The following is a 26,184-nucleotide window of genomic DNA, read 5'->3' on the forward strand; positions in this document are numbered from 1 at the left end:
ACGTGACTGTGTGACGAACACATATAACAGGTGGTAACATGAAAATCATGAGACGCATGTCATGCACAGCATGACATACGTGCCACGCTCATGGTGCGCCGGCAGCCGTTTCGCTAGCTTGATATATACCAAAATTAGTATCGCGCGACGTGACTGTGTGACGAACACATATAACAGGTGGTAACATGAAAATCATGAGACGCATGTCATGCACAGCATGACTTACGTGCCACGCTCATGGTGCGCCGGCGGCCGTTTCGCTAGCTTGATATATACCAAAATTGGTATCGCGCGACGTGACTGTGTGACGAACACATATAACAGGTGGTAACATGAAAATCATGAGACGCATGTCATGCACAGCATGACTTACGTGCCACGCTCATGGTGCGCCGGCAGCCGTTTCGCTAGCTTGATATATACCAAAATTAGTATCGCGCGACGTGACTGTGTGACGAACACATATAACAGGTGGTAACATGAAAATCATGAGACGCATGTCATGCACAGCATGACATACGTGCCACGCTCATGGTGCGCCGGCAGCCGTTTCGCTAGCTTGATATATACCAAAATTGGTATCGCGCGACGTGACTGTGTGACGAACACATATAACAGGTGGTAACATGAAAATCATGAGACGCATGTCATGCACAGCATGACATACGTGCCACGCTCATGGTGCGCCGGCGGCCGTTTCGCTAGCTTGATATATACCAAAATTGGTATCGCGCGACGTGACTGTGTGACGAACACATATAACAGGTGGTAACATGAAAATCATGAGACGCATGTCATGCACAGCATGACTTACGTGCCACGCTCATGGTGCGCCGGCAGCCGTTTCGCTAGCTTGATATATACCAAAATTAGTATCGCGCGACGTGACTGTGTGACGAACACATATAACAGGTGGTAACATGAAAATCATGAGACGCATGTCATGCACAGCATGACTTACGTGCCACGCTCATGGTGCGCCGGCGGCCGTTTCGCTAGCTTGATATATACCAAAATTGGTATCGCGCGACGTGACTGTGTGACGAACACATATAACAGGTGGTAACATGAAAATCATGAGACGCATGTCATGCACAGCATGACATACGTGCCACGCTCATGGTGCGCCGGCGGCCGTTTCGCTAGCTTGATATATACCAAAATTGGTATCGCGCGACGTGACTGTGTGACGAACACATATAACAGGTGGTAACATGAAAATCATGAGACGCATGTCATGCACAGCATGACTTACGTGCCACGCTCATGGTGCGCCGGCAGCCGTTTCGCTAGCTTGATATATACCAAAATTAGTATCGCGCGACGTGACTGTGTGACGAACACATATAACAGGTGGTAACATGAAAATCATGAGACGCATGTCATGCACAGCATGACATACGTGCCACGCTCATGGTGCGCCGGCAGCCGTTTCGCTAGCTTGATATATACCAAAATTAGTATCGCGCGACGTGACTGTGTGACGAACACATATAACAGGTGGTAACATGAAAATCATGAGACGCATGTCATGCACAGCATGACATACGTGCCACGCTCATGGTGCGCCGGCAGCCGTTTCGCTAGCTTGATATATACCAAAATTAGTATCGCGCGACGTGACTGTGTGACGAACACATATAACAGGTGGTAACATGAAAATCATGACACGCATGTCATGCACAGTATGACTTACGTGCCACGCTCATGGTGCGCCGGCGGCCGTTTCGCTAGCTTGATATATACCAAAATTAGTATCGCGCGACGTGACTGTGTGACGAACACATATAACAGGTGGTAACATGAAAATCATGACACGCATGTCATGCACAGTATGACTTACGTGCCACGCTCATGGTGCGCCGGCAGCCGTTTCGCTAGCTTGATATATACCAAAATTGGTATCGCGCGACGTGACTGTGTGACGAACACATATAACAGGTGGTAACATGAAAATCATGAGACGCATGTCATGCACAGCATGACATACGTGCCACGCTCATGGTGCGCCGGCAGCCGTTTCGCTAGCTTGATATATACCAAAATTGGTATCGCGCGACGTGACTGTGTGACGAACACATATAACAGGTGGTAACATGAAATCATGAGACGCATGTCATGCACAGCATGACTTACGTGCCACGCTCATGGTGCGCCGGCGGCCGTTTCGCTAGCTTGATATATACCAAAATTAGTATCGCGCGACGTGACTGTGTGACGAACACATATAACAGGTGGTAACATGAAAATCATGACACGCATGTCATGCACAGTATGACTTACGTGCCACGCTCATGGTGCGCCGGCAGCCGTTTCGCTAGCTTGATATATACCAAAATTGGTATCGCGCGACGTGACTGTGTGACGAACACATATAACAGGTGGTAACATGAAAATCATGAGACGCATGTCATGCACAGCATGACATACGTGCCACGCTCATGGGGCGCTGGTGGCCGTTTCGCTAGCTTGATATATACCAAAATTGGTATCGCGCGACGTGACTGTGTGACGAACACATATAACAGGTGGTAACATGAAAATCATGACACGCATGTCATGCACAGTATGACTTACGTGCCACGCTCATGGGGCGCTGGTGGCCGTTTCGCTAGCTTGATATACACCAAAATTGGTATCGCGCGACGTGACTGTGTGACGAACACATATAACAGGTGGTAACATGAAAATCATGACACGCATGTCATGCACAGTATGACTTACGTGCCACGCTCATGGTGCGCCGGCGGCCGTTTCGCTAGCTTGATATATACCAAAATTCGTATCGCGCGACGTGACTGTGTGACGAACACATATAACAGGTGGTAGCATGAAAATCATGACACGCATGTCATGCACAGTATGACTTACGTGCCACGCTCATGGTGCGCCGGCAGCCGTTTCGCTAGCTTGATATATACCAAAATTGGTATCGCGCGACGTGACTGTGTGACGAACACATATAACAGGTGGTAACATGAAAATCATGAGACGCATGTCATGCACAGCATGACTTACGTGCCACGCTCATGGTGCGCCGGCGGCCGTTTCGCTAGCTTGATATATACCAAAATTAGTATCGCGCGACGTGACTGTGTGACGAACACATATAACAGGTGGTAACATGAAAATCATGACACGCATGTCATGCACAGTATGACTTACGTGCCACGCTCATGGTGCGCCGGCGGCCGTTTCGCTAGCTTGATATATACCAAAATTGGTATCGCGCGACGTGACTGTGTGACGAACACATATAACAGGTGGTAACATGAAAATCATGACACGCATGTCATGCACAGTATGACATACGTGCCACGCTCATGGGGCGCTGGTGGCCGTTTCGCTAGCTTGATATATACCAAAATTGGTATCGCGCGACGTGACTGTGTGACGAACACATATAACAGGTGGTAACATGAAAATCATGACACGCATGTCATGCACAGTATGACTTACGTGCCACGCTCATGGTGCGCCGGCGGCCGTTTCGCTAGCTTGATATATACCAAAATTGGTATCGCGCGACGTGACTGTGTGACGAACACATATAACAGGTGGTAACATGAAAATCATGACACGCATGTCATGCACAGTATGACTTACGTGCCACGCTCATGGTGCGCCGGCGGCCGTTTCGCTAGCTTGATATATACCAAAATTGGTATCGCGCGACGTGACTGTGTGACGAACACATATAACAGGTGGTAACATGAAAATCATGACACGCATGTCATGCACAGTATGACTTACGTGCCACGCTCATGGTGCGCCGGCGGCCGTTTCGCTAGCTTGATATATACCAAAATTGGTATCGCGCGACGTGACTGTGTGACGAACACATATAACAGGTGGTAACATGAAAATCATGACACGCATGTCATGCACAGCATGACATACGTGCCACGCTCATGGGGCGCTGGTGGCCGTTTCGCTAGCTTGATATATACCAAAATTGGTATCGCGCGACGTGACTGTGTGACGAACACATATAACAGGTGGTAACATGAAAATCATGACACGCATGTCATGCACAGTATGACTTACGTGCCACGCTCATGGTGCGCCGGCAGCCGTTTCGCTAGCTTGATATATACCAAAATTGGTATCGCGCGACGTGACTGTGTGACGAACACATATAACAGGTGGTAACATGAAAATCATGACACGCATGTCATGCACAGTATGACATACGTGCCACGCTCATGGGGCGCTGGTGGCCGTTGCGCTAGCTTGATATATACCAAAATTGGTATCGCGCGACGTGACTGTGTGACGAACACATATAACAGGTGGTAACATGAAAATCATGACACGCATGTCATGCACAGCATGACATACGTGCCACGCTCATGGGGCGCTGGTGGCCGTTTCGCTAGCTTGATATATACCAAAATTGGTATCGCGCGACGTGACTGTGTGACGAACACATATAACAGGTGGTAACATGAAAATCATGAGACGCATGTCATGCACAGCATGACATACGTGCCACGCTCATGGGGCGCTGGTGGCCGTTTCGCTAGCTTGATATATACCAAAATTGGTATCGCGCGACGTGACTGTGTGACGAACACATATAACAGGTGGTAATGAAATCAAGAGTTCGACGAAAACTCGTCTGGTCGTATTCAAAACTTAATTAGAGCGCAACCACACGACACATTCACACACCCAGACACCAACCACGCACAGCGCTCACTTCCAACTGATTTATTCATCGCACGGGCTTGAATATATACATGTGGCACATGCGCGCATTAACATCAGATAAGGCCAACACACACACAATCAAGACATACATTTCCTTCCTGCTCCTTCCATATCACAGTCTAGAGCTGATGAAGTGAAATTCACTGGGAAACAGAGATAGCGACGGGGTGCTTACACAGCGGTCCTTGTCTTTTTCTATGGAAAATGCCTGGAACACTTCACATGCAGTTTTCCTTGTGCTTCTGCCCAGAATCTTTGTCTCGGAGAATCCTGCGTCACAGCCACACATTATAGCATGCGCAACCAGGTGCGCATACTTGTCATCTCGTTTTATTAATTTTTCGGCGTGTTCCCTTAACCGGCCATTACCACTTCTTTCGGTTTGACCGATGTACACCGTGCCGCAGGATAGGGGTATCGAGTACACGACCCCCGTGGAACATTTTACAAAAGGCCTCTCATGCTTCTTCTCGCAGCCGCGCTTTTTGCTATCGCAAATACGTTGGCACAACTTCCCGATTTTCTCGGGCGCCGAAAAGACCATCGGTACACCGTGCCTACCCGCGACTTTCTTGAAATTGTGCGAGAGCTTATGGATGTATGGCACAACTTGTGGCCTAATCCATGAGGGCTGGGTAGCTGTCGTCGCTTCCCATGTTCCATGTTTAAACTTCTGCATCAGAGACTCAGCAGCGGCCGTGATGACCGATGGAGGGAAGCCAGCAGCCTCTAATCGGCTAACCTGATTATGAAAACTACGTTGCATGCTGTGTGGACAGGACCTCCTCATCGCCGATTCCCAGCAGAGAGAGGCTACGCCCCTCTTGACAATCTTTGAGTGGGCAGAGTCGTACGGCAACAGCTCCTTCTTAACACGGGGATGAAAAAACCAGCAAAAGTGCTCATCGTTCCACGTGAGCCTCAAATCTAAAAATTGCAGACAAGCTTCTTGCGGTAATTCGACAGTGAAAGGTAGGCCTCGTCCTAGTCTTTTAAAAACGTTTAAAAAATAGCTTCAGGGGATGTAAGGTCTCCCTGTAAAAGAATTAAAAAATCATCTACGTATCTAAAAACGTTTAAAACATCTTCCCTTTAAAAGCATTATCCAAGTCCCCATCTACTTCAGCCAAAAAAGATATCGCAGAGAACCGGCGCGACGCACGAACCAATGCAGATTCCCTGCCGCTGAAGGTAGGGCTTTTCGTCAAACATTATAAAGGTAACATTGAGATAAAATTCTAAAAGCGATAAAAAATTGTCAACTGTAACGCCTGCGTCATTGATAAAAGGAATGTCGCCGTTCTTTTCGATGCAGGATTTTACAGATTGCAGAAGCTTGTCGTGCGGTACAGAATAATATAGATCTACCACATCCACCGAGAAAGCGTTGCAAGTACCAACTAGCCCAACAACAAGTTCTTTTAGAGTCGTCTGGTCGGGAACAATCATGGTCAAAAGTAAGAAGACGCCGACCAAAAACTTAAAAAATAATAACAAAGACTTTTCGGCTCCCGTACGGGGGCCTTGTTCACAAATGTTTGTGACTGAAATGTTTGTACGGGGTCCTTGTTCACAAAAGCATTTGTGAACAAGGGCCCCGTACGGGAGCCGAAACTTCTTTGTTATTATTTTTTAAGTTTTTGGTCGGCGTCTTCTTACTTTTGACCAACAGGTGGTAACATGAAAATCAGTACACGCATGTCATGCACAGCATGACTTACGTGCCACGCTCATGGTGCGCCGGCGGCCGTTTCGCTAGCTTGATATATACCAAAATTGGTATTGCGCGACGTCTGTGTGGCGAACATAAATAACAGGTGGTAACACGAAAATCATGATATGTATGTCATGGAGGTATGATTTAGACGCCACGCTCATGGTGAACTGGCGGCCATTTTCTTAATTAGATATATTCCTAAATTGGTATGGCATGACAGGAGTCTATGGGGTACATTTTACCGCAAACTGTGAAAGAAAGCACGGGAAAAGAGTAGAGGAAAGCAGAAAGGTCGAGCGCTAAACTTCAACTGTTTATTCGAAAGGTGAGGCCAACAACAAATAACCATGTGCGCATGCGCGCGCCAGTAAGGGAAAAAATCACACTTTCACGTCAAATAATTGCATCTCGTTTTGGAACAGACAAACAGACGTATCACTGATACAACTCGTGCCTCTCTTCTTAATATGGAACGCCTCCAATAACTCTCGCGCTAATGTGTCACTGCTCCTGCCTATTATCTGGATCTCACGAAGCAGAGGCTCACAATTGCAGGCTGCGCAATGCGCAGGCAAGAAGAGAGGCATGAGTTGTATCAGTGATACGTCTGTTTGTCTGTTCCAAAACGAGATGCAATTATTTGACATGAAAGTGTGATTTTTTTCCCTTACTGGCGCGCGCATGCGCACATGGTTATTTGTTGTTGGCCTCACCTTTCGAATAAACAGTTGAAGTTTAGCGCTCGACCTTTCTGCTTTCCTCTACTCTTTTCCCGTGTTTTCTTTCACAGTTTGCGCTAAAATGCACCCCATAGATTTCAACCAACTCGCCCAGAAACAAGTCTTACTCATGACAGGAGTGCCGAACATAAATAGCAGGTCACGCATCCTATATATGTAGGAGCATATATGTTTCATTAGCCTGACATATACCAGATTGTACACGTATGCATGTAAGACAATCTCGCGATATATGGCGAACTAGATGTCACGACATGAATGACTTCATTAGCCTCAATGACAAACAAGACGATGTATGCAGCTGTTTTGCTGGCTGCTTCGCATTACATCGATTCCTACACTGCGTGGGATCTGCCGATTTTTTTTTTTTTAGCGTTACCTACACTCGCATAGCCGGAGCCAATTTCGCGCGGATCCTCATGAGCCGGGCTGAGCATGCGCAAGGTTCAGTGATGTCACACAGCTGGCTTACCACTCTACGCGCTCTCCGTCACCGCGATCTCACGCGCTCTCCGCCACCGCCGCGCGCAACTCGCCGCTGCTGGTCTGCGCATTTGAAAGGAGTGACGTCGTAGCCATGGTAGACACGCGGGCGCCAGCGCGCGCGCAGCTATTCGCCTTCGCTGTGCAGTCGCCATCTGACACTGTGCTGGAGCCGCTTGATAGCGCCTCTGACGTGCGTTTGCAGGTGGGTGACGCCATGGAGAAGGAGATCGCAAATGCTGCTCGATGGCGCAGAAGAGGCGAGAAGCTATCTCATCGGATCCCGAAGTAGTTGCCTGGCAATTAGCGGTTCAGCGTACGAAGAATGAACAGAAGAAGGGTTATAATCCTCGACAATCTGGAAAGCTAAGAATAATCAGCTGAACCTCTGCTAACGCTACGTATATCCTGGCATAGCCGAGCTAAGCCATTGCAAATTTTTCTTTGCGATATGATGTCGTTCATTTTGCTGACCGATTTACGTGACGGAAATACGTCACACGGGAATACGTCATCAAAGTCTTGGTGGGGCCCGGCAAAAAACAGTTTCGTGTTAAGAGCTCTTGTCATGACAGCTTGACAAGCCCGCAGACCATGGAGTTGGCAACATTCCACAGTGGTCAGCAAATGAAAGAAAAACTAACATACATATTCTATCGGTAACTATTCTGTATGAAAATACATTAACCTTTTAGAGAATTGCGTTGCGATACCGAGAAACACATTCTGCATGAATTAAAATTTACAGGCACTTTGAAATGCTTAACGTCACAATGAACAAGCGGAAGCTGTAGCGCATTAAGAAGGACAATTCGCACAAAGGCTTGGGCCTAAACAGAAAGTATACATAGAAAGAACATTGCAAATGAAATATTAGTGAAAAGAATTTCTTGCTTTCAACAACGAAAATACTCACGAAGTATCTTAAAAGTAGTGATGTCGGGCTTAATATTTTTGTCGTGCAATGCACTTAACAGTTTTATGGCCTATCCGAAGAAATTTTCAAACCACATTTTGTGCTACATGTGTCATCTTCTTATCCCTAAATTTCGTGCATTATGTGCGGTAGATAGCTGTTTAAGGTGTGTTAATTGGCGAAAAAAAGAAGCATCCTTCCTATCACCAGCTTTGTATATAAATCGAACAAATTTCATCAAGAAGTAACACATTATACGTGAGAAATCAAGGTTTAAAAATATATTAGATGGCGACATTTGCAACAGCATGTAGAAGTCGTTTTCGTAGCACATAAAGGTAATGCATACCGTTTAGTGTAGTAGAGGCCAATACTGCCCAAAAATAGCGCAGTCTTTATCAATATAAGGCATTATAAATCTACGTCATTGCATACACGGCAGCAAGCCTGTGCTTCGGTACAAGAGTCCAATAGAGACAATAACGCTTTCGTTAATTAGTTTATGAGCATTCCACGACATGCTCTCATAAAAAAATCGGCAGATCCCACGCAGTGTGGGAATCGATGTAATGCGAAGAAGCCAGCAAAGCGCTACATACATCGTCTTGTTTGTCATTGAGGCTAATGAAGTCATTCATGTCGTGACATCCAGTTCGCCATATATCGCGAGATTGTCATACATGCATGCGTGTACAATCTGGTATATGTCAGGCCAATGAAACATATATGCTCCTAAATATATAGGATGCGTGACCTGCTATTTATGTTCGGCACTCCTGTCATGCCATACCAATTTAGGAATATATCCAATTAACAAAATGGCCGCAAGTTCACCATGAGCGTGGCGTCTAAATCATACCTACATGACATGCATGTCATGATTTTCGTGTTACCACCTGTTATTTATATTCGCCACACAGACGTCGCGCAATACCAATTTTGGTATATATCAAGCTAGCGAAACGGCCGCCGGCGCACCATGAGCGTGGCACGTAAGTCATGCTGTGCATGACATGCCTGTCATGATTTCCATGTTACCACCTGTTATTTTTGTTCGTCACACAGTCACGTCGCGCGATATAAATTTTGGTGTATATCAAGCTAGCGAAACGGCCACCAGCGCCCCATGAGCGTGGCACGTAAGTCATGCTATACATGACATGCCTGTCATAATTTTCATATTACCACTTGTTATTTGTGTTCAGCACACAGTCACGTCGCGAGATACCAATTTTGGTGACTATCAAGCTAGCGGACGGCCGCCGGCGCACCATGAGCGTGGCACGTAAGTCATGCTGTGCATGGCATGCGTGTCATGACTTTCATGTTACCACTTGTTATTTGTGTTCGTCACACAGTCACGTCGCGCGACACAAATTTTGGTGTATATCAAGCTAGCGTAACGGCCGCCAGCGCCCTATGAGCGTGGCACGTAAGTCATGCTGTACATGCCATGCCTCTCATGATTTTCATATTACCACTTGTTATTTGTGTTCGTCACACAGTCACGTCGCGAGATAGCTATTTTGGTGTATATCAGGCTAGCGAAACGGCCGCCAGCGCACCATGAGCGTGGCACGTAAGTCATACTGTGCATGACATGCGTGTCATGATTTTCATGTTACCACCTGGTGTTTATGTTCGTCACACAGTTACGTCGCGAGATAGCTATCTTGGTGTACATCAGGCTAGCGAAACGGCCGCCAGCGCACCATGAGCGTGGCACGTAAGTCATACTGTGCATGACATGCGTGTCATGATTTTCGTGTTACCACCTGTTATTTATATTCGCCACACAGACGTCGCGCAATACCAATTTTGGTATATATCAAGCTAGCGAAACGGCCGCCAGCGCACCATGAGCGTGGCACGTAAGTCATACTGTGCATGACATGCGTGTCATGATTTTCATGTTACCACCTGGCGTTTATGTTCGTCACACAGTTAGGTCGCGAGATAGCTATTTTGGTGTATATCAAGCTAGCGAAACGGCCGCCAGCGCACCATGAGCGTGGCACGTAAGTCATACTGTGCATGACATGCGTGTCATGATTTGCATGTTACCACCTGGTGTTTATGTTCGTCACACAGTTACGTCGCGAGATAGCTATTTTGGTGTATATCAAGCTAGCGAAACGGCCGCCAGCGCACCATGAGCGTGGCACGTAAGTCATACTGTGCATGACATGCGTGTCATGATTTTCATGTTACCACCTGGTGTTTATGTTCGTCACACAGTTACGTCGCGAGATAGCTATTTTGGTGTATATAAGGCTAGCGAAGCGGCCGCCAGCGCACCATGAGCGTGGCACGTAAGTCATACTGTGCATGACATGCGTGTCATGATTTTCATGCTACCGCCTGTTATTTGTGTTCGTCACACAGTCACGTCGCGCGATACAAATTTTGGTGTATATCAAGCTAGCGAAACGGCCGCCAGCGCACCATGAGCGTGGCACGTAAGTCATACTGTGCATGACATGCGTGTCATGATTTTCATGCTACCCCTTGTTATTTTGTGTTCGTCACACAGTCACGTCGCGCGATACAAATTTTGGTGTAAATCAAGCTAGCGAAACGGGCCGCACAGCGCACCATGAGCGTGGGCACGTAAGTCATATGTGCATGACATGCGTGTCATGATTTTCATGTACCCACCTTGGTGTTTATGTTCGTCCACACAGTTGCGTCGCGAGACAGCTTATTTTGTGTACATCAGGGCTAGCGAAACGGCCGCCAGCGCACCATGAGCCTTGGCAGCGTAAAGTCATACGTGTGCATGGACATGCGTGTCCTGATTTTCAGGTTTCGTTACCACCTGGCGTTTATGTTCGTCACACAGTTGCGTCGCGAGACAGCTATTTTGGTGTACATCAGGCTAGCGAAACGGCCGCCAGCGCACCATGAGCGTGGCACGTAAGTCATACTGTGCATGACATGCGTGTCATGATTTTCATGTTACCACCTGGTGTTTATGTTCGTCACACAGTTACGTCGCGAGATAGCTATTTTGGTGCACATCAGGCTAGCGAAACGGCCGCCAGCGCACCATGAGCGTGGCACGTAAGTCATGCTGTGCATGACATGCGTGTCATGATTTGCACTTTAGGACCTGTTACTTATGTTGGTGATACACTCTTGTCACGCCATACCAATTTTGGTATATAGCAAGCTAACTAAACGGCCGCAAGAGCACCAAAACAGTGGCATGTAAACCATGTCGTCATGATTTTCATGTTATGACCTGTGATTTATGTGTCAATTTTGGTGTAAATCGTATTAACGAAACGGTCTGGAGAGCACAAAGTCGTAGGCGGCTAGATAGATAGATAGATAGATAGATAGATAGATAGATAGATAGATAGATAGATAGATAGATAGATAGATAGATAGATAGATAGATAGATAGATAGATAGATAGATAGATAGATAGATAGATAGATAGATAGATAGATAGATAGATAGATAGATAGATAGATAGATAGATACGCTCAAAGTCGCAGAAGTTCGCTAAGAAATGCTTCGCATTCAAAAATTACACCTGTAGTGAAGAGGTGGCGGCCCAGCTGGCGCTCTACCTGTACTCTGATACAGTATTGCCTGACATTTCTAAATGTACAGCCCAAAAGCTCACTGTTGTGTCCGACACGGATATACGACCTGCAATGTCAGTGCTTCTGCCCATCTCTTGCTCCACCGCGCCGGATGCTACCGTCCTTTTTACGCGGTGGCCTATTTTTCTGCGTCGCAGGGCTCTCCCTCTCGCGCTTGCCATGATCACTACCGAATGTGGATTATCGGATATGCTTGTGTGCAATCCGTTTCAACAGCCTGTGACCTTGCTTCGAGGAGAATCTCTTGGTCGTGTTCAGCCTGTTGATCCGCTTCACATCATCGAGACTTGAGATGACACACTCCCTGTTATGACCTCGACGCCTTTACTTCTCCCGTTAAGCGCACGTCTTCTGCATCATCATCACCTTCGCCTTCATCAGACAAATTTTAATGTATTGGATGCCGATCTGCCACATCCACGCCACACGCAAGTACGTGCGCTTCTGCAGAATTTTCGCTCATCGTTTTATTGCGACCAACCGCGCTTGGGCCGTACGGCGAACGTCATTCACAGACACACAGGTTCCCATCCTCCATTACGCCAGCAACCTTACCGTGTGTTGACAGCCGAGCGTAAGATGATTAACGAGCAAGTCAATGAAATGCTGCAGCGTGGCGTCATTTGCCCTTCCCACAGTCCTTGGGCGTCTTCTGTGGTATATTAGTACGCAATAAGGACCGGTCGATACGCTTCTGTGTGGATTACCGTCGGCTAAATAAGATCACACGTACGCAGAGTGTCGGAACGGAACGAAAACCGAGAACGAAAAACGAAAAAAAAAACAATATTTTTGACCGGAACGAAAACGTAACCGAAACTTTATTTATTATTTCGTTCCGGAGTGAAACCGAAATTTTTTCAATCGTCTTTCGGTTCACGAGAAAATTTCGCAATCCGGAACAACTGAGCTCATGCAGGGCAACTGAGCTCATGCAGGGTACAGTATTAGCGGGTACCTCAGGCAGGAATTCCAATGTACAGATATGATAAAATTGTGCGAAAAACGAAAACAGTGGCAACAAGAGATGTTTATATTAACGCAAGTGGACTTTTGCGCCCCTGTCAAGCAGGCCAAAGTGGAGAGGGCATTGTCGACGCTGAAGTTTGTTACAGCGGAAGCTGTTATGAGATCGCAACAGCCGATTTTAGCGCCATAGTTCTCAGCCGCCGCCGGTGTACGTGACCGCTATCGCGCGATGTAAGAAAAAATTAAATGAGAAACAAATTTCTAGGATCGGATGGGAATTTAATCTGCTCCCTCTGCGTGGCAGTCGGGTCTTCCACCACCACAGTGCCACGCTGGTGCTTGTAACTTCATCGCAAAAATACTCTATACAGGCGTCATATCGGTCAAGGAATCGCGTTAAAATATGTAATATAGCGTGACAGAAGAGTAAAATACCAACCAGTCATCACACAATGCTAATAGCGCAAATAGTGTGTGGTTTAATGCTTCCCACCAGTGTTGCGGAGTTGCCACTCCTGAATTGGAAAGGCTTCGAAATCATTCCACATTTTCGCGACCCTGGAATGGAATGGGGACAACGCTCGGAGGAACGGAATTGGAATGGAATTAAGCGCATTTTGCACTGAATGGAATGGAAATGGAATTACGTCTTTTTCCGGAAATACAGCACGTTTTCGTCTAGGTGCTGTTTTTCAAACTTCAAACGTTAGTAAGTCAGAGCCTCGGAAATTAACAATACAGCAGTATTTTTAAAATGGCTTGGTTGATTACAAGCCCCTGCGATTACAATGATTACAAATGACCCCTGCGCGTTGGTTTCCATTGATACGCCCACACGAAAATGCCGAATACTCTATGCGTCAGCCCTTCACTGGCAAAGCGGTCCGAGCGAGCATCAACATCATTTCCGATCGCTGAGTTATGCGATAGACTGCAGAAGCTCCTGGCTGCCACTACTCGTAGGAGCGCTTCTCCTCCTTCACGTCGACTCACCGTTCCCCATTTTATCAACGCTGCCCATTCATCGAGAGCCAGCGCAATGGTGAAGCACAGCAGTCTGAAATCTGTTGGTATCGCCGCCGTTTTGGCATTCGCGCGCGTCGCTGCCTCCTCCCTTGCACCTGGTCGGAAAACCGTTCGGCCGACCGCTAGCGGTGACGAGCGGTCAGGGGCCCACCCCATGTTGCCTCTTCTATGTCAACGACAAGGTCACTGGGCAACGCTTCCTAATTGACACAGGCGCACAGGCCAGCATTCTACCTGCCACACGAATGGGTCGCACCGCTACTCCCATGCTGTACTTGCAAGCTGTGAATGGAACGCGGATTGCACTATTTCGACAACGGTCGCTCACACTCAATCTGGGAATACGAAGACCGTTCTGCCTCACCCGAATAACAGCCGGAAAAATCGCCACCTTAAAAGCCAGCAGTGTGAAGCCTCTGTGGGCATGCTGCTGAGTAAGGGGCCAAGCATATACCACGCGGCTGGAATTTCGGCTTTACAAGGGGGCTGCCAGCGCGGTGCAAGCCTTTGCACTGGCCGTGGTGCAGCTGGTGCCGCACCACATTGAGCAGGGGGAGTGGCAACACTGCACGGCAGTTCGGATCTTCATGGGTCTTCCTCACCAGTCGCCAGTCTCTGTCTGGTTCGGGAAGGCCCAGACCTGGCTTATGTCCCTCATAATACCGCAACAAGTGCTACGCCACGTGTACCGTCTCCATAGGGCCCCGCGGCACTAACCTCCTTTGGAAACTGCGGAGCCGACCAGCTTCACGGATAGTGAAGATCTGCACTCTATATGCAGAACTGGTACCACAGCCACCAGTCAGGCGTGGCGAAGATCCACGGCAGGCTGCGGGGGTATCTGCTGGTGTCCACGAAAGGGTCTGCCCGGGACAGTCTCCGCTCGGCATCGGCTGCTTGTCTCGTACCATGGAGTGGGACGACCATCAGATGCAGCGTTCCCTTCCGCACCAGCTCTATTGCAGGTGAATTGGCTGGCCTTCACTTGACAGCCGAGTACCTCGCTGCTGCAACATCCGAGCTTGCCATGGGCATCCTCTGCGACTGCCTGGCAGCCCTACAAGCACTGCTGCAGCCAGACCGAGCCATGATCACCGTGGCGCTGCTGCACACCAAGCTAACCGCCATCAGCGCTAGCGGTGTGTGTCTGTCCTTCCACTGGCCTCCTTCGCACGTTCAGATAGCTGAGAACGAGGAGGCAGATGCCGCCGTTAAGGGAGTACACCACGACGACAGCACAGCCACCATGGCTGTGGCCCTGTCGGATTAAACTCGGTTAAGACTGGGACAGCTACTACAAACGCCCTTTCCTGAGAAGCGGGTGGCAAGCGGCAAACAACTACCCCCCCCCCCCCCGCCAGGGCCCGCCCTGAAAGACACGAGCGATGGCTGCTGCTTGACCTGGGGACGACAGCGCCTCTCCACTTGCGCGGATGTACTCCCTCGGTCGCTACTCGTCACCTGTGTGCCACGAATGCGGCAACGCGGCAACACTGCAGTATATCTCCTCCTGCCGAGTTGTAGCCGCTGAACGTCGTGAAATGGTGAGCCGCTGCAGTCTACTTGGTCCCCCTGAGACAACCGCGGATGACTTCCTCTTTTTCGCACGGACACCGATACCAGGCCGGCGAGCCTTCCTCGAGTTTGTGGTTCCTGCGGACCTCGGTCCCGTAGACCTGGCAGTCCTGGCTTTGTTGCTCCGGCCTTCATTGACGGCATACAATCTTGTTGAGATTCTCTGTTCTTCTTTCTATCATATTTACTCTCCTCTTCCCTATCCCTAAAGGCGCTGAGCCGTGCACCCACGATGGAACGCAGAAAATAAATACCTTTTTATTTCTTCAGCTTTTCTCAGCCGCTATATGCAATGCGTGGTGTTCAAAACGTGCTGTTGTTCCAGGTTGCAATGTGTCATGCTCTAGTTTGCGCACGTTGAGTGCCGCTCGTTCGTTCATTTACTCCGTTATGCCTAGTCGGGGAGCAGACAGGAACTAGGCGCCTAGATTATTGTCATGATCAGCGCTGGCACTCGCGTGCGTTACGTCGCAGCTGCCCCACTCTTCCCGATTTCCTTAACTTGACAATATGCTGTCATATATATGCCACCTGTCAGTGTCCTCTGTGTTTCGAAGCGCCCAAATGCCAGGTTTCGAAAACATTTATGTCAGGTTACTTCTGTGGTCCTCACTTCCATTAACTCAATAATGGACAGTTTCTTCTCAAGAATGGGTAGGTAGACCAAGACGCCAACGGCTTATTCGTGTAGTGGATTTTGTGACGTGTGCACGCGGCGGGCACAGGCAGCGGCATCCTGTGGTAACTGAATAGGAGACGAGCGAAAAAAAAGTTATATCTCACGATAAAAACTTGCGATCAAAACGGAATTCCGGTTCTATACAGCGCAGCCCACTGACGACTTTCGGTAAAATTCCACTTGCGTGTCAATAAAAAAACGTGGCTTCTGGAATGGTTAATGTTGTACAATTCGGCCACTATGGTTTCCAATAGGTGGTATTCAATAGAATTCTAATCCACGTTCTTTTTATTGCAATACCGCCAGTTTCAGGCTTCGTAAAAAAGCCTAATAGGCTTATAGGTGTAACCTTATGCGACCAGAAAACAAAGGGGGGTTAAAGACATCTTAGTCGAAATTAAGACGAAAAAAAAGCCATGAAAAGGGCATGTGGCGAGACGACAAGATGACCGTCGGTCTTTGCGACAATTATAGCACCACTGGCGAATTTGCTTAAGACTAGTAACGGCATCTCCGCTTAGTCAACTTAGTGCGATGAAGCCTTCAAACAACTACGGCGCCTACTTACTTCTCCGCCCATCATTCGACAATACGATCCCACAGAGTCTCGAGAATAACAGAGTGAATTCCAAAAGAAGGCAAGCGCACTAGGGGGAGGCAGACGTTTTCAAGAACAGAACAAATTGAGATGTTTTCGGGGATAACACGGCCGCAGGAAGCACAGGGCCGCGCCTAGTGGAGAAACATGAGTGGGGTCGTTGGCCTGCAGTAGCCGTAGTCGGGCTCATGATGACTACAATAATACCGTCTTGCAGGCTAGTTGGTTCATCTCATTGAACGGGTAGCGTACTGCGCAAGCACGAAGGCTGCAGGTAGAAAGGGAGGCATGAAAGAGCGCAGTTTATCTTTCTTCTTCCATCCTTCGTGCTTGCGCAGTACGCTGCCCGTTCAATGAGATGACTACAACTTCACCAGAATGTTCCAGTTGGTCTAGAAGGTGGCCTATTTCTCGTTCAGGTGTGGTAGGGCGTTGTTGCCACTGCCAACGAGAGATTACACAACTTAGAGACATTTCAAAACCTTAGAAATGCTACTTTTTTGCTGCCTGCTACTGAAGCGAGTTGCCTAGGTGCAAAATGTAGCGCACCTTGCGGCGCTGGACAGCTGTTCCCGGCTTCGCCTTGCGGCATCTTTGTTCTTCTTTTGTGGAAGAGCGGGTGGCACCGATGCACTGCCTCCTCCACCGCTGGCACGCCGGTCCGCTCCTCCGCTGGTTCCACTCGACCGCTCAGGACGACTGTCGCCGGCACGCTCGTTGCCACCGGTTGTAGAGATTGTTGTCGTCGTCGTGGCAGTTGCCAGATCGCTACTGCGGGACTCTGTGGCTGTGAAATGAACAGGCTCTGCGTCACTGAGCACCTACATGTTTTGCGTGCTCTAAAACAGACACGAATAACGTGGAATCGTATTCAAGAGGAAAGTGACACCTGTCTATACACAACGTAAAACAATTAAACGGGTACAGAAGCTTCCAGATATTAGGACGGGAACACAGAGCCCTGGACTCACGACGATGGAAAAACGACAGGCAAGGGCGCCGAAATAAGAACCACTGGATTTATGCTGGGATATGGAACATATACAGAGGCTCTGTGCAGAAAAACAAGAACACTGATCTGCGCAGAGACAGACAAAAAGTCATCACATCTGGTGAGCACTTCTTGTCCTACGTCCCGCGCTGTTTTTTACCGTCTTAATCATGTACCAACCAGCCCAGTGAGGCGCACTCCTGCAGGTCGCTTCCAGGTATTGTTCCCTAAGCGAAGCAGCGCGTTGCAGTTCTGGCAGTATCAACTTGCGGTACACAGCCTTTTAAGTATTCTTTTCGACAAAAGCCACTAAAACGTCGAAAAAGGAAGAAACCTGAGAGGCAGGAGCAGAGAGAGTGAACACAGGGGTGCCACTAACAACTGACGTTTATTTCGAAAAAAACGCCTTTTTCTTCTGCAGCCTTCGTGCTTGCACAGTACGCTACCCGTTCAATAAGGTGAACCAACTAGCCTGCGAAACGGTATTATTGTAGTCATCATGAGCCCGACTACGGCTACTGCAGGCCAACGAACTCTCTCACGTTTCTCCACTTGGCGCGGTCCTGTGCTTCCTGCGGCCGTGTTATCCCCGAAAACTTCTGAATTTCTTCTGTTCTTTTAACCGCCTGTCTGCCCCTGATGCGCTTGCCTTTTTTTGGGAATTCACTAGGTTATTCTATAGACGCTGTGGGATCGTATTGTCGAATGATGGGCGGTGAAGTAAATAGGCGTCGTAGTTTTCTTCCTTTTTCGACGTTTTAGTGGCTTTCGCCGAATTTAAGCATGTACCAACTTGCTCAACTACCAACACTTTTTAGTATTTTTTATCAGTAGAGCTGCGCAAATAGTCCAAACATGTAATGTTCGATTCGAATAGTTTGTAATGCAATTCGATTTGCACGGAACTTTTACCATTCACAATATTCGAACAGCACGAAACTTCATAAGAACTACTGAAGTAAGCGCAAAGAATTACATACCTGTGCTGAATTTCACATACTAATATGCACAAATCTGTAAATTAGCTTCGGTTGGCGCGTCCACCTCTGTGCTTTGGCAAACGTGCCAGTATTGAATTGTAGTGGCCAAAGCATGACATTCCGTATGAGGCCGAGAACGATTTTGCAATAGAGTACCGATATTATTCTTCAGAAACCACCGAAACAAGCGGGGAGATTTTGCCAATTGAGAAATGAATGTGTAAAAGTCCTGAAATCCAAAATCACTCTCGGTTGTCTGAACGTAACGCACCTGCAATGAACATCGTGTCGATCAGTTGTCATCGCTTCAAGTAATTTAACAAGCAAGCTTAGAGAATTAACCTACGACGACAAGATTAGCACAACAGCAGCAGTGTGTCTAGTGGCTAGCTGTTTTGCTTGTCTGAAGGAGTGGTGACATACGCAACCAAAAACTGGCCGCGGGGCGCTGAGCTCTCTCTTCTCTTACATACCATGGGAGGATGTAGAACCTGCTGCCCCTAGTAGCGCCGTAGTGCGCAACAGCCTTGGGCCTCACTGGCAAATGGAGGTGTGCACGGGCTTCGGGTACCCCACACGCCCAGCCCGACCCGCGGGTCGCGATCAGGTAGGTCGACGTCTTCACATCTCGGGGCCAAGCCACATTGTTTTTTATCGGGTGGGCCACGCCAGGTGCAAAGCTCGAATGAAGTCGAAATATAGACGTTGTGCCGGAATTGTTTTCCAGGACGGAGCGATAAGCACACAAGATGAGCTTTGTGATTTTCCATGGAATCATTATCCTGTCCTGCATCTGAGGTACTAAACTTCTGGAGGAACGAGGAGTCGAAGTATCCCAAGCTTGCTATGCCTGCAAAAAACTTATTGGTAGTTCCGGCTACCAGTGCGAGGAGCGAACGGAACTTCAGTTCGGCGGGGCATGCAAAGCAGGAACGCCGCACTTCACTCAAACTCGATTCATGGGACAGCTTGTTATTTTTACACGACAACTTGTAACATGTGGATATAGTGAGTGTCATGTGTTGTTTGCTTATGTTTCACTTTGATATCTTTCATAACAAGCCACATTATTGGAAAATAATATCTCTTCTCCGCAGTAAACCTTCATAAATCGGGCTGGACCGTGCCGGGCTTGGGCTTTTGTTTTTTTACGCCGGGCTGGGCCGGGCGAGCTCGCAGCCCTATGGAGTCGGGTTCGGGCGGGCGTTCGACGCACTCAGCGGGCCCGCCCTTACAAAAATGTATGTAGACAGCCTATAGACTGTATAAAAATGGGTTTAGACAGTTTGTAGACTGTCTACATAGATTTTTGTAAGGGCGGGCAGGCCTCGGAAATGTGGCGCTTGCACGGCTCTACTGGCAACTGCGGGCTATTAGGGAGGAGTCAGCGCACGTGAGCATTCTCAAGGCTGCGTGAAAATGTGAGTGCCAGGAGCGGAAAAAGGTCAAGCGTGCTTGCCCTGTCGGGAAAATCGGGGCAAGCGATCCTTAGTGTGTGCATGCGTCACATGCTGCTTTTTTATTTCCTCCTTTCTATCATTCAATTTCTACTATTGTGCAACGCTCCCTCCTAACTGTTCCCTTTCTTGATGCTGGAAAATTGAACCTAACACTTCAGTTGCTAATGGTAACGAGGGTCATGTGTTCATATCCAGGCACAGGGTTGCCAATGGTGGCTACTTTTCGCCAAATTGGCGAATTTGAGAGGCCCGTGGCGACCTAAAATTACGAATGGCGACATAGCGAATTTTTCGCGATTTTCAGCTTAGGTCTCCACTGAGTTATGCATCCTAAGTCAGTGCCTTCGCAACGAATGAGTGGCACTATTCTCTGTATTTTTCTGGGTTTTGAGGTGCACATTACGCGCCGTTCTGTATGTCCGTCCTGTAACCCGTGTGTATCTCCTCAATTCATCTAGATGCTTCTAACTCAATTCATCTAGATTCATCTAGATGCTTCAGAGCTTCGCTAAACTTTTGCTTCTGAAGGGGCTATAGCTGACGGGTTGGTCGTGTGTTCCGGCCATTTGTTCCGACAAAGCTCCAACTGTTCTGAATAGTTTGGCGACCTATTCACTGCTGCAGTATCCCCTAATCGAGCTCGTATAGCGAAGATTCGCGGATACGCGGGTGTTCGTGCAATAAAAAATTATTTATTCAGGCGTTTTCTACTGTTCTCGGTGAGTGTGTGCAATGAAAAGAATTGCTATATAACATTTTACAATGTCTACCTGTTCAATTATAACGCACAGCATTGACGCGGGTAGATGATTATGGGAAAGGGAAAGTGGCGTCCGGTATCATATTAGTTCACACTTAAAGGTATAAGGCTCACTAATGAACGATACCTGTAAGAATTCTGTCTTACTACTTTCAATAAACCTGTTAATCCTTTTTTTCATATAAGGGGACGTAAAGCTGTCTACAAACAACGCCTTCGCGGTTTTCGCCCAAGGTTTACCACACTTTTACCTTTGAAACGAGCGGACAGGGATGGAAGGATATCATGAGCGTTTTATCCTTTCATACTTGCGCCGCCGCGCACATCTTGCGGCTAGTTGGAGAACCAGGTGCACGAAGCACTCCGATGGTGAAGGGGCGATGCGCCTGGCATTGAGAAATGTCAAGATACTTTAAGGGCTTTGAATGGCACTGTATTCTACGGGGCTATACATCAGTGGAAATTCTTATTACTAGGATATAGAAGGAAAGGAGGGGACTCTTAAGGGCTCGTTTTTGTTTGTTAGACACAATATTAATGAGAACTAACAGTTAGTTCTCATTAATATTACTAGGATATGCCGCACACATCTAGAATGGCGACTTTTTTGGCGAAATTTCTCAAAAATTGGCGACATTTGGCGACTTTCTGCTCATCGTGTGGCGACCTTTACTCGAAAGTCAGTGGCAACCCTGCCAGGCAACACTGAAATGTGGCAATGGAAATGCCTCTACAAAAGAGCAGCCCACGACTGAGAGAGCATCATTTATTCGAGTACCTCATGTCTGTACGTTTTCCAGCACCAGGCTTTTCGCGTACGACGCCAAAATCTGTCATTTCAAAAAGGTTCGCTTTAAATGCAAGGGCCAGTATGACACCGGCGTAGCCAGCGAGAGAGAGAGCACAACGCATCCATGCTGCGTGGTAGTGACGTAAGTGCAGATAAGTCCCTAGGGAGACACACATCTCGCCACGGCGGCTGTAATTTTTTTCAATATAATTGTTATTTTTCAATTATTTGAAACCTGCAGCCATCTGAACTCCGTGAAAGCCATCGAAACAGCGGGGCTGGTGGTCCCCCTCGTCAGGCTGTTGCCTTGATATTGCCACACACGCTCCTTTTTTTCTATGTTTTCTACCGGCCGATTACACGTGTACTTGCTGCCTTGCGCAAAGCGCGCCAGAATGTCTGAGGAGGTTCCAGATTGTAGTAGATCATTTTGTTAAGATTGTGCACATGACGCGAATAGTCAGGATTATTGCAGAGCTTGCGCGACCGCCAGTGAAAAGACTGGAAACTTCGATGCGAGATGTAAAAAAACGGCGCATCCCAGCGATTTTCAGTGTTTCGACGGCCAACGCTCTGTTCGCCGACATCAGTGTGCAGTGTGTATTGCTGTAGTTTGACTTTCACTTTCCCGGCCACAAGTTCGGCCAAATAAGGAGTTTCACCTTCGATACGCCGACTGCTGCTTTCGTCGACGTCACGACCCCGTGACGTCTGGTGGAGGTGCTCCCCGGTCCATGTACCGAACGCCCCCTTCTAGCCGTGAGCCAAGCCCACGTCGCGAAGAAGACACCGACACCATCAGCGACAGTCGAGCCAACCGCAGACTGAAAGCACTACCCCCACAATAAGGACCACTACCGGACAAGCCAAAAGCCACGGCGACAAAGACAACATGCACGATGACGGCCGCAGCATTGCCTGCCGCGATAGCGATGCAGCCGCTCAGGGAGCCGCCGACATTCCGTGGTTCACCAAGTGAAGACCCCGAAACATGGCTGGAGACGTTCGAAAGGGTTGCAACATTCAACAACTGGAACGCAGACGACAAGCTACGCCACGTGTACTTTTACCTGGAAGAAGCAGCAAGGACATGGCTCGAGAACCGGGAGTCCACACTTCGAACCTGGGACCTTTTTCGCAGCGCGTTTTTGGAGCTGTTCACGAGCGTCGTCCGAAAGGGAAGGGCCGCAACCTTGCTGGAGACGCGGGTGCAACTCCCGAACGAATATGTGACCATCTTCGTGGAAGAAATAACCCGGCTGTTCCGCCACGCTGACCCCAACATGCCTGAAGAAAGGAAGGTTAGTTTCCTCATGCGAGGGGTAAAGGAACAGTTCTACGCTGTAGTTATGAGTAATCCACCAAATACCGTCCAGGAATTTCTCCCGGAGGCAACAACAATAGAGAAGACTCTGGAAATGAGAAACCGCCAGTACAGCAGCCGATTGATCCAAGACAGCGCAACGGTTCAAGCCATCGACTCCGACGATCTGCGCGAGACCATGAGGGCCGTAGTGCGCGAAAAACTTCGTCAAATGTTCCCGTCGTGCCGGCCTCAAGTTTCCTCGATCACAGACATCGTTCTAGAGGAAATCCAGCAGTCGGTGGGCATCCCCAATTGAGCGCAGCCGCAGCTACAAGAAATGAGCTACGCTGCTGCAGCCTGACGCAAAGTCCACGTCAAGACGCCACATCGCCGCAGCAGTTCTGCCGGCGCCACCGACGTGATACCGCCCACCAGCCGGCCAGCGATACACGCCGAGGAAGACCGACGTTTCGCGCGCCCCCGACCACCGCCCACTCTGCTACCAATGCGCGGAAGGTGGCCACACCTACCGCCGCTGTTAGTACCGACAGATGGGACTGCGTGGGTTCGCCATTAACGCGCCGCGTCCATAGCGGGGTGAACGACCACGCGACATCGCCGACTACCTCGCAGGAGCGCAGTGGATACCCCGACAACCTTCCCGTTCGCCGTCGCCAGGCAGCTATGTCCCACCGCAGCGCCGCCTGTACACTGGCCCAACCCGGGGCCGCGCCGCTCGCCTAGCCCGTATCCGGAAAACTAAGAGCAGCAACCGACGGAGGTGCGGTTGCTGTACGAAGAAACATCGAAGATCCACCGCCGCCGCCGACGACGCCGCGGTGAAATCTAAAGAACACGCCGCAAGCCGAACGGAGCCCTTACGCTCGAACTTCGCGGTCCGAAGCAGACCTGACGACGCAACGTCGAATCAGCGGGACGAACCGACGTAGCCGTGATCCGACGCCGCGGCCTAACCGCAACGCTAGGCGACGAACTAGCGGCATCGGCGTTCTCATAGACGGCCACAACGTCACCGCTCTCGTCGATACTGGAGTCGACACAAGTTCGACAGGAGCACTTAAGCACTCAAGCTGGCTAGAGTGTGCCCGGTGCACAAAGGTGGCACAGACTACACTTTTAATAATTGCCGACCCATATCGGTATTACCGGTGATGTCAAAGATTTTTGAGACAATCATAAACGTCCGCATTGATAGTTTTCTCCAAAAGTACTCTATTTTGTCTGGCGTGCAATATGGGTTTAGAAAAAAAAAGATCCTGTGAAGAAGCGTTACTCTCTATTAATCATGAAATAATAAAAAAACATTGAACAAAGATTATACACCATCGGTCTCTTTTTAGATTTAAGAAAAGCTTTTGATTCTGTAAACCACGCCATTTTGTTGACTAAGATGTATGATTGTGGGATAAGAGGGACAGCACATGACTTGATTCGAAGTTACTTACAAGACAGGTATCAGTATGTATCTATCAAAAATTCCAAATCTCCGAAATTAAAGATACTACAGGGCGTCCCACAAGGATCTATACTTGGACCCTTGTTGTTTAACCTGTACATAAACGATCTTTCTTACATACCATATTCTCAAAGTGTAATTATGTATGCTGATGATACTAATGTGTTTTTTTCCGGAAAGTCATTGCAAACGTTACAGATTTCAATAAATAATTACCTAAAACTACCTATGTCGTGGTTGCACAGCAACAAACTGCAACTTAATATCAACAAAATAAATACATCATTTTTGCACCTATTAACCCACCAATGAATTTAAGTTAACAATATTGTTTCAAGATGTCCAAATAGAGCAACTAGAAGCTCATAAGTTCTTGGGCATCTGGTTTAGAGGCGATATGTCCTGGACGACACATGTAGAAAAATTATCTGCAGAACTTGGTAAAATCACGGGATGCTTTAACAGAATCCGGGAATTGATTCCGCTTTTGCTTAAAAAAGTATTATATTACTCTATGTTCTACTCTCGACTTACATATTGCTTGCTTGTTTGGGGTACGACATACACAAAAAACTATCAACAATTGATTAATATTACAAGAGAGAGTCCTTAGATGCTTTGAAAAGTACACAGGTAGTCTTCGAGATTTGCGAACGTATGATTTGTTTATTAAACACACTTTGCTGAAAGCTAACCAGATATACTACTATAGACTATTTCAACATATAAAAACGAACAACCTCTACACAGCTAAATCATCCCAATCAAAATGTCGATATTCCCTACGCAATGAAACTAGGGTAATACCGAAGTTCAGAACAGTTTATGGCAAGCAGCATATAGGCTACCAGGTTCCGCAATTATTAAATCGCCTAAGTCCCCTTGATTTTTGTACTTTGTCAAAAAAATCTATGAAACTGTATATTATAGAGCATTAAATGGAATATGCATGTTGTGTATCATTTTCATGTCATACTGTTATGATTTTTATTTTTTTCTACAATTGAATAATGCAATTCACTCTTGTTTCCTATGTTATTTTTTTACTGAAGTCACAGGAAATTTATTCTACAGTTTCTTAATCATCTGTACTTAACTATTGTTTAATGCACATATTTCTTTTGTATTCCGGGCTACTTATCCGGATTAACTTGATTTAAGATACATGTTCTTTTATGTCTTCATCTGTTATTCATCATGTGATCTGTATACTGCTTATGTGACATTTAATTTGATATGAACATGTGTGATGCATTTTGTATTGTCATTTGTACCGCTGATGCCGAGTGCCCATAGGAGCGGGAGCCCTTTGTCAGGCCTTTGTAGCCTTTTGCTCCTGCTCCTTGTTTCTGTAATGGAAGCAAAATAAACTTCAAACTTCAAACTATTC

At 47.8% G+C, this 26,184-nt stretch overlaps 1 protein-coding gene across 1 annotated transcript in view; it reads right to left on the bottom strand.

The window, feature by feature from the left end:
• The window catches only part of LOC119395174 (nucleolar and coiled-body phosphoprotein 1), a 675,420-nt gene that overhangs the window by 452,708 nt on the left and 196,528 nt on the right, over positions 1-26,184 (bottom strand). The window contains exon 9 of the mRNA XM_049416108.1: positions 17,580-17,817. Within this exon, the coding sequence (XP_049272065.1) occupies positions 17,580-17,817 (238 nt within the window). The remainder of the gene's footprint in view (positions 1-17,579; positions 17,818-26,184) is intronic.

The sequence above is a fragment of the Rhipicephalus sanguineus genome, chromosome 5, assembly GCF_013339695.2.
Source record: "Rhipicephalus sanguineus isolate Rsan-2018 chromosome 5, BIME_Rsan_1.4, whole genome shotgun sequence".
Taxonomy (NCBI): Eukaryota; Metazoa; Arthropoda; class Arachnida; order Ixodida; family Ixodidae; genus Rhipicephalus; species Rhipicephalus sanguineus.